At 58.9% G+C, this 9,748-nt stretch overlaps 1 protein-coding gene across 1 annotated transcript in view; it reads right to left on the reverse strand.

Moving 5' to 3' along the window:
• Positions 1–9,748, reverse strand: part of WDR1 (WD repeat domain 1) — a 73,616-nt gene that overhangs the window by 18,915 nt on the left and 44,953 nt on the right. Inside the window, exons 5-6 of the mRNA XM_045289486.1 lie at positions 9,654–9,743; positions 9–68 (exon numbers count right to left, since the gene is read on the reverse strand). Of these exons, the coding sequence (XP_045145421.1) occupies positions 9–68; positions 9,654–9,743 (150 nt within the window). The remainder of the gene's footprint in view (positions 1–8; positions 69–9,653; positions 9,744–9,748) is intronic.

Genomic DNA, 9,748 nt, shown 5'->3' on the forward strand with positions numbered 1-9,748 from the left:
CTGGGAGCGTACTTGGCCACCACCACCTGGTGGGCATGCTCTGTGTAGATGTCAGCAACAGCAGGGTTCTGCAAAGACAAGACCCAGGAGCAAGTTAGTGACAAAGAGGCAAGCCCACGCTCAACTCCCACTCAGTGACACCCCCCGCCCCCAGCTTGCTGGCCTATCCATCTCCAGGCTCAAGCCAGCCTCCTCCCTCCCTCCCGCCCAGTAGAGCAGCAGCCGGTGGGGGTAGCCCCATCCTCGGTCCGCAGCCCAACACCTAACCATGGCACGTCCAGGGCTCCTTCAGCCACCACCAAAGCAGCACTCACGGCAACCCCGTCTCACTGACATGCTGAGCTCCAGGTCTGACCACTGGGCCACCTGCTCCGAGCAGCCAGCACGGCCCTGGGCACCTGTTACCTTCTCCACAGCTGACATTATTCTTGTCCAGCTCCTCTGACCTTCCTGTGGCCCTCCCCCCGTTGGGCACTTCTGTTATGAGCTGTCACCGAGCCAATCCTGTTGACCCCAAAGGACAGAGCAAAACTGGTCCAGGGGGTCGTCAAGGATACACCTCTTTACAGCTGTCCTTTAACTGCCCAGTGGCTGGTGAGTTTGAACCACTCACCTTCTGGTCACCAGCCCCATGACTGCCCCACTGCAGATCACCAAGCAAGCACTGCTAGAGCCCCCTGCACAAGGCCTCGAGGTGGCCAGTCTCCACAGGAGGACACACTGCCTGGTTCTCCACTGACAGCACTGAGGCAATGACTGAGGCTCCAGAGTGATTTGGGGGGAACCTGTCCCCCCGGGGAGGGAGGGGCAGTGCGCAGTGGTACACACTGAGACACAAGACTGAAGTTCAAAACCACCAGCTGCTCTTTGGGAGAAAGTGGACGCTTTTTACTCCTGTTGAGTTATCTCGGAACTCACAGGGGCAGGTCTGCTGGGCTCACTGGCTGCGAGTTTGCTTAGTCCTTGTCTTTCAGCCCCAATGAGTCAGAAACACCCCACAGCCCTGGGGCCGGTTCTCCTCCGTAATACCCCAGTCACCTCAGGGGCCCCCCAACAGCACAGCCAAAGCTGACCGAGGGGCTCACACTCACTGTGTGCAGAACTGAGTCACACACACCAGCCTGGGTCAAGGGGACCCTCCTCTGGCCCTTAGCAGGGCTGTCCCATGCCTGGTGGGGCGGGAGTGGCTTCCGCCCTCCAGGTGGCCTGCAGCGGAAGGAGTGAAAGCCCCAAAGGTGGGGGTGGCAGGCCCCGCAGACTCATGCACAGCGAGTACTCACAACACGGGTCGCGTGGGAGGCACCGCAGCGAGTACGAGCTGGAGCTGAGCACACACCGTGCTCCTCCCACACTGCGCAGCCTGCTCACGGTGGGAGCAGACATCTATGGTACGGGGCTGCTTCCCTGTCCCAGAGGGCCTCCCACACCCCACACATCGGTGGGTCCAGACCACTACTGCATAGGGGGCACCTCCCAGTCCCAGAGGGTCCATCCAGATCAGGGGTCCTCAAACTACGGCCCGAGGGCCATATGCAGCCCACCGAGGACATTCATCCGGCCCGCCGGGTATTTTAACCCCTTTGTTTTTTTACTTCAAAATAAGATATGTGCACTGTGCATAGGAATTTGTTCATAATTTTTTTTAAACTATAGTCCGGCCCTCCAACGGGTCTGAGGGACAATGAACTGGCTCCTTATTTTAAAAGTTTGAGGACCCCTGATCCATATGGACTGTGGAGGAACCAGCACTCAGCCCAGTCTTGACACCGGCCCCCTCCTTCCTTCCTGTCTTGGGCTGGATTCTGGAAGTCAGAACCTGGCATGCAGAGTGGGTGATTGATCTGGGGCAGGGTGAGTGAGACGGGGGAGAGGCCCGAGTGCGCAGGGCCAGCCTTGTCACGGGGTCCACCTCCTTCGGGGTCGGAGGGGCTGGCCTGGAGCACAGGGGACCACTCACGGGCCATTACCAGCACAACACTGCATCCCCTCGCCCCTGCCACGTGGACCTCCTGCCATGGGAAGTCCAAAAGACCCAGTGCTTGCAGCCCCCGCCTGGCTAACTCCCCATCAGCCTCAGCCTTGGTGAGGGGCACTCCCCACACTTAATGTTCTTCCTCTGGACAGGGGGTCCTGAGAACCTGGGCAGAGCTGGAGAGAGTCCTTGGAACAAGAACTCCCCAGAACTTAGCTGCCTTAAACAGCACCCAGCACCCCAGCAGGGCTCAGCCTGCCTGCCTTGGTGTTTCCAGCCCAAGGAGGAGCTGGGCAGCCTTCCTCGGCGCCTGGCCCAAGGCCCAGCAGTGCACCCTCACTGAGCCTGGTCTAACCCTGCACTTTTAAAACAGGTTTGCCCCTGACTGTATACAGTGCCTCCCAGCATAAACAGCAAGGAATTGTTCCCAGGAAGGCACCGGGATGGATGGAACCCACAGAGGCAACAAGGAGGCCTGGCAACCCACTTCTGAAAAGCCAGTCACCAGAAGCCCTGACACCCTGCACAGTGATGCAGGTCCACCAGGGAAGCCGGGAGCTGCCAGGCCCCAGACCTGCTCACAGGCGAGGCACACCCTGGCCAATCAATCCCTCAGCATGCCCACAACGGTCCCCCTGGGCCCCGACTCATTCCCTCATCTCCTCCAGGCACTCCCTGCCACAGAGAATCCCATGAAGGATGACACAACACAGCATGCCAGAGGTCACACCCACCAGACTGACACGAGCCTTGAAGGAGCCCCCAGAGAAGGCCCTGGCTGTCTCCCAGAGCCAAGACCAGGCCAGTGTGACCTTCTGGAACAAGCTAAAGCACGTTGTAAATGGCGGTGAGGAGGGAGGGATGCCATCTCGCTTCAATGGCTCCACAATCAGCACCCTGGAGACAGCAGTCAAGATGCACTGATGATGTGACCATTGCAGGGGGCCATCTGCTGCCTAAATCAAACTCACCGCCACGGGATCCGCGCAGAGCCACCCTACAGGGCAGGGCATAGCTGCTCCTGTGAATTTCTGAGACTACCTGTGACAGGAGTCGAAAATCGCTGGTAGTTTTGAACTGCTTACAACGATGTCACTTTGATGATCCAAGCGGTGGTCCTTTCAATCAATGGATAAGGCAGATTGGATGCCCCTGAACTACATTCACTGCCATCGAGTGGATGCCAACTCAGGGGCCTCGTAGACGTGCTCTTGTGAATTTGAGATTGTAACTGCTTATGGCAGGAGAAAGAACCATCTTTCTCTAGAAGAGCGGCTGGTGGTCTTGAACTGCTCACTTTTCACATCAGGGGCCAACGTGTAACCACTAAGCCACCAGGGCACCTACTGGTGCAGAACACAAAGGACACGTGGCCGGCCAGAAGAACAGGCAGAGTTGCAGACAAAGTACAGCAGGAAAGACCCCTTAGAGGCAGGCTCGTGAGACTTCCCCTCGCACTCTGGACACATTACAGAAGAGACTAGCTCCTGGAGAAGGTCACTGTGCTTGGTACAGTGGAACATCAGCAGAGGGCGAGTCCCGGTAAGGACTGGCACAGCAGCTGCGAGGATGGGCTCACATACAACTGTGCGGATGGCCCATGACTGCTCCCTCCCGTCCTCCATGTGGGCTGTGGTGAGCTGGGGCTGCCTCTCTCCCCGGCGCCTTCAACAACTCTCTAAACCCCTACTAGCAGCTCCTGAGAATAACAGAGGCTGTGACCAGAGCAGTCAACACAACTGAGGGCTGTCCTCCCAACCACTGGTGACGAACATCTCCTCCAAAAGGCTCCCCCGCCGCCGCCCTTCCAGACAGGAATTTACACTAGGCAAGTGTGAACCCAGAGGCTAAGCCCTAACACAAGATGGGTGGCCATGGGGATTCCTCGCCACCAGTGCTAGGGCTGCGTACTGGCCCGGGCAGCCACAGCATACAAACAGTGCATAGCCAAGGTCCATTTCTGCAGCCGCCCCAGCGGGCCACAGCGTGCACAGCCCTGCTCCCAGACAGCCCACCCCTCACCCAGGGCTCCAGCCCTGCCACCAAACCACTGCCCGGCTGGCTTACAGTACAAGCCTCACTACACGCTGCTTCCTGCTCCCCAAAGGACCCCTTAGCCCCAACTCTCCCAGGACCAGGCAACCCCGATGCTCTATGCTTGGAATGACCTGCACCATCCTGAGCTACAAATCCACCCCATGCCTCACCCTCACCTACCTTGGGCACACCCACTACCTCCTACACTTGATAGGCCTGTCTGCCTCACCCTGCAGCCTCCAGACACCCCTTAAGCATCCTGACTGCTCCCTCCCAGAGCCCCTACACAAATGACAGCCACGTAACGAAGAACCAAGGCCCGGAGACAGGAATGGCATGCCCAGCCAGCCAGCTGCTGCAGTGTCTGGGCCAGCCTTGAACTCAGTGCACAGTCCTTCTGCCTCTTGGTCATGTGGGGTCCAGATGTTCAACTCAGGGCTAGCAGGGCAGCCAGGTCACTCCTGGTGGCCCATGGGCCCTGGAAACTTCATTCTCTTCCGGCCTCAGAGCCCTGTTCCCCCATCTCCACCCTGCCTTCCAGCCACACCCCAGGAGTCAGGTGCCCTCCCTGGACGGCCTTGGCTGCCTCCCGGGCAACTAACTCCCTTCCTGTCCTCCCCCACAGGACTGCACTGGAGAGCTGCCCTGAGGAGTGCCAGGACAGAGGTCAGCACCCACCTATAAATGGATGACCTCATGTGCCTCCTGCAGACTTCAAGACACACACAGACTCAGCAGGTACCTGGCACCGAACCAACTGACAGACAAACATCAGCTCTGGTGGCAGGAAGGGGGGACTGGGGTGGGGGGAGGGGGATTTAACATGCTGGGAGAAAGTTCAGGCCACAAGACTGAGAGGAAGGCAGCCGGGCAGGGTGGAGATGGGGATAGGGCCACTTCCACAACCCAACCAGAAGGGGACTGCAGGCCCACCTCTCCCCTCCAAGAAGCTTCCACATTGCCACCCCCCAGCCCTGAAGACCACCCAGAGCCACCTGTAGGAGCACCTGGGTGCACAGAGGAGGCAAGTTAAATCATTCCCAGTCTCCGTGGCCCTGTGGGTAAGCATCGAGTTACTATGACAAAAAGGTTGGCAGATCAAATCCAGCTGCTCCCTAGGACAGAGATGGGTCTGGGAGTCGTAAAGGTTCACAGCTTGGCTCCCCCAGGGCGCAGTTCCAGTCTCCAGTTAGGGTTCTGGGGCGGCTGAAGGAATCCTGGTAGCGCAGCGGTTGAAGCACTCGGGCCATAACTAGCCGCTCAGCAGGAGGGCTCTCCTGAGCAGACCGGCACCAGGGACACCCTACTCTGCCCTACAGGGTCACTATGAGTCAGAGGGCTGGTTTGGGCTATAGGCAGTGCCACACTGATACGTGCGGTTGCTACAGTTTGAAATCACCTCGACAGCCCAGACCAACATGGCCCCCACCCAGCTGTGACAACTGAAGCCAGCCACTGCCCGCCCTGGAACTTGGAGTGTGATGCTCCAGCAGCCTGAATAAAGGCGACGGACCACCAAAGACCCAAGGGTGGGTGGTGCCAGCTGGTGGGCCTGCACCATCTCAGGGCCGGAAGCAGCCCTCCACTGCAGACCTCATACGATGACCTTTCCTCATGGTCCATCATAGGACTTCCCGAGTGACCCTTCAGCTGCACGCACAGCGGTTGCTTCCAGGGGGGAAGGCCGTCCCCTCTAACAGACAAGCCCCGAGCGGTCTCCACCATGATGAGGCTGGCTGCAATGTAGACCCCTGGTATACCTGCGATGGAACCCACTTGTCCTCAGCGCAGCACAGAAGGCAATAGATGGGGGAGTGTGGAGGAAGGGGGACAGGGACAGGGAGGCCCCAAGTCCTCACGGAACCCTCGTGGGACACCTGGAAAGCAGCCTGGGGAAAACAAGCTGTGGCCCAGCCAGTGCACTGAGGGATGCCTGCCCACGCCACATCCCCAACGCCCCGCCTGGCTGTGGCCCAGTCCTCAGCTGCGACGGAAGTTGGGGAAGTTGGCCGCCGCCCTGGGCCGCCAGGCCCTGACCTCTCACCACTCAGCGACGCCTGGTTGCGTTTCTGTCCACTGCTGCGGCCTGGTGCCACCCACACCAAGACCATGAGCACCCTCGGGCAGTGCTGCACGCCTGGCAGAGAACGGTCATATCCTTGTCTAGCCGCCTCTCCTGGTCCGTAGCAGTCTGAGCTCCGGGCCCTGCTGCATGTGGCAGCGGCACAGAAGTCCCAGCGCAACTCGGCACCCAGTGGTTCCAGGAGAGCGCCCAGTGACCTGCAGGGCCCTGCAGCCACACCAAACCGCTGTGGGGCTTCAGAGAGTTTGGGGTGGCCCTTCAGCTCAGTTCCCTCCCCCACACAGGTTCTGAAGCCCCCTTCAGTGTTCTCCTCACTGTGAGCAGCCACCAAGCTAGCTAGCCCCGAGCCACGTGACCCCCTCGGCCAGCAGGAGGCATGGCCCGGTCCAACAGTCACAGACCAGACTGCTGTGATCCAGGGGGTTGTCACTGGCCCATTTCCAGATCACCAGGTCTCGTCTCAACCTGGAAACACCCTGGCAACACACGAGGTGCACGAGCCCCCCCCCCTTAGTTCTGGAATCTAAGGACTGCCTGCAGCAGCATCACCACCCCACCCCCGCCAAATTCCGTGGTGCTCGGCTTCCTGCTTCTCACAGATCCTGGCAGACTTGAGTTTTGTGTCACAAAGGGAAGGTTTGTGCCACTTTCCCACCAGCCCGTGCCCGTCACAAGGACCATACTGATAACTCTCTCAAGACTTCCACTCTCTGGGCGAGGGGAGGGTAGAGGACACAAGGGCCTCCAGGTGGCACTGCCCACAAGACAATCATGCTCGGAGGAAGCCCCGAAGGTACTAGCAGTGGCAGGATGCCCTCCCAGGTGGTACCCACACCGGCTGAATTTCCGTAACCTGTCTCCAGGTGACCACCATCACCTTGTGATTTTAGCGCAGGAGAATTTCCTCTCTGGGGTGTGGCAATGGGACAGGAGTTAAGACTTAAATGAAGTCAACAAGACCGCAGAGGCTGCTCCAGGTGAGTCAGCAGGGATGCACTGGCAGCTGTTCGTGGGGGCGCAGGGTTCTGCCACTTGAAGGCCCCACTTTTTCCCATGCTCACCAGAAAAGAAGCTCCCCTCCCTCAGCTGCCTCCTCTACTCCCCACCAGGCAGAGGGCTTTCAAGGCCTCTCCACAGCTTACCACGCACCTGGTGGCACTGTGGGTTAGGTGCTGAGCTGCTAACCGAAAGGTGGGTGGTGTAAGCCCACCTGCTGCTCGTTAGGAGACGAGGCTGCCTACTCATCAAAGATTGTCAGGTCCGAAAACCCTGAGTCGGAACTGGATGGTTGGCAGTGGGTCTGGGCTGGGACAGGCTGGGCCCTCTTGTAGTTGGGAGGGCAAAGCACTGAACCACCGGGGCTTATAGCCCAGCTGCACAGGTGCACTTGAAGGAGGATGTGGGGGCCTGAAAGCTAGCCTGTCTTGTGTGCAGGTAAGCACTGAGTGGTAGAGGTCGGGGCTGTTTCAGGAGCTCCCCCAAAGTGACATCCAAGCAAGAGACCTCAGGGCACATGGGGAGCAAGGCCTGCACCTCCAGGCAGAAGCAACATAAGGACCAGGATCTAAGACAAACTCCCAGCAGACCCGAGACAAAGGCAGGGTCGAGCTGGCCAATCCTAGCCTGAGGGGAGCACAGTGCTGGCCCTAATGAGCCAGCCTTTCCACACCATGTATAGGGAATGAGCGGCTGTTCTGAGAACCCCCAGGCGATTCTCGTACATTCCCCAGGCATGTCTTCTGTCAACCTAAGTCACCTGGGAATCCTATGGAATTGAGGCTGGCAAGGCCATTTCTTCACAGGGGGTTCACACCACCCAGGTGGGCCTTGGGTGGGGGAGGGCATGAGCAGGTGGTCTTCTGCTCTGCATTGCTCAAAGGGCTCAGTGGGTTTTTATCTGCCAAACTCGGTGTCAATCATGGCTGTCTCTAGAACTCTGGATATGGAAATCAGGAGACCTGAAGGACAGACATCCTGCTTGGAAAGGCAGAATGTCACTGACCCTCAACGAGATGGACTGGCAGTGACAGTGGCTGCAACAATGGGCTCAAACAGTTGTGAGGATGGCACAGGACTGGGCAGGGTTTCATTCCAGTACAAAGGGTCAATATGGCCAGAACAGACTGGATGGTATTGTCACTACAACCTAAGAATTGGCTGCTGCTGGGTGCCAGGAAGTGGCTGCCGACTCACAGCCAGCCATCACCCCACTCTACCGCCCCATGGAGTTTCCTTGGGTCAAACCTTTACAGGCATAGGTTCCCAGGCGTCTTCTCCCAAAGAGCCCATGAAGGGCAGGGCCCCACCCCTCAATTCACAGTTGAGCACTTTACCACTGCACTACTAATGTTCCTTATAAGCAGAACCTACTTAGCTCAGTTTTGATCAAAACAGCTCAGTTTGGGCTTTCTCAGCAGCCAGGACCCCACTCCATACCCCAGATCTTTCTGATCCCAGTCCTGGGCAGCAGTGCACCCCCCCAGTTGAGATCTCATGAGTGCTTTCTAGGAATCTTGACAGCTGAGGTGGTGGTAGTGCCCCCAGCGCACATTCACACCCACCCAAGTCCTCACTGGAGGTGCCCTGGCGAGGTGGCAGCAAAAGCGCCTGCTCCCAGCAGGGGGCCAATCGTGAAGGGAGGGTTTCCCTGGGAAGATGGGGGCTGGGGCTGCTCTCACAGGGAGGAAAACAGAGTCAGGACCTTCACCCCCTAAACTGGGTGCTGCTAGTGGATGAAGACTCCCAAGCCACCAAAAGTAGTGCTGGCACCCCCTGGTGAGCAAGCCTAATCAAAGCCATCCAATCAGCACTGCCCCCCACCCCTCTCCATGCCCCTCCCTACACCCCCAGGCTGGGAAAGGGATCAGGAAGCCAGTAAATGTGGAACCCTGGAATTCGGAGGCTGGGAAAAGGACGGCCATTTCAGGAATGATGGATGAACCTTGAGTTCTCAAAGAATTCCCAAGAAGCTGGCTCTAGACGAATTTTCAGCCTGGGCACAGGAGGCCTGCAGCCAATGAGTCATGGGAATAAACTGGTTCCCGTTCTGGCACTGGGGTGGGGGGCAGTTTGGGCGGGAAGCCAGCGGCCTGGGTGCTCATCATGGCGGATCACCCAGAGAGCCCTCGGGTGTTAATGGCTGCCCATCACCGGCTGGGCTTGGCGGGGTACCCCCTCGACGCATTCCCTCATGCATGGCAGCTACGAGAAGGGCGTGCGATTCTCCTTAAAGAGAGGAGGAACCCGAGGTTCTCAGAGGACCACGTCATCAACCGGCCCGAAGTCTAGCAGCAACTGGTGGGGTCCGCCTGCTCCTTCGAATCCAGAACCCCGGGGGTTAATTCCCCAGGAGCCCGAGTCTCCGGCTCCCCACGAAGAAAACGGGTGAGGGGCAGGCGAACTGGAGGCAGGCTCTGGGGCTCCCGGGCCTGGTCCCCGGGGGGGCGGAGGGGGCGTGGCACCCTCACCGGGCCCCGCCAAGGGCAATCGTTTAGGATTCCGCAGGGCAGCGCCCAGAGACGGAACCCAGCGCCGGGGGGGCGGGGAGGGGGTGCCACTCACGTCGATGTTCCGGATGATGACGCACTTTCCGTTGGTGTACAGAAAATTGTTGCCCTTGGGGTCGCCGCCGAGGATTTTGGAGACCCCCCTCTCCA

The sequence above is a fragment of the Echinops telfairi genome, unplaced genomic scaffold (assembly GCF_000313985.2).
Source record: "Echinops telfairi isolate 266 unplaced genomic scaffold, ASM31398v2 ScPeMD7_28;HRSCAF=97, whole genome shotgun sequence".
Lineage (NCBI taxonomy): Eukaryota > Metazoa > Chordata > Mammalia > Afrosoricida > Tenrecidae > Echinops > Echinops telfairi.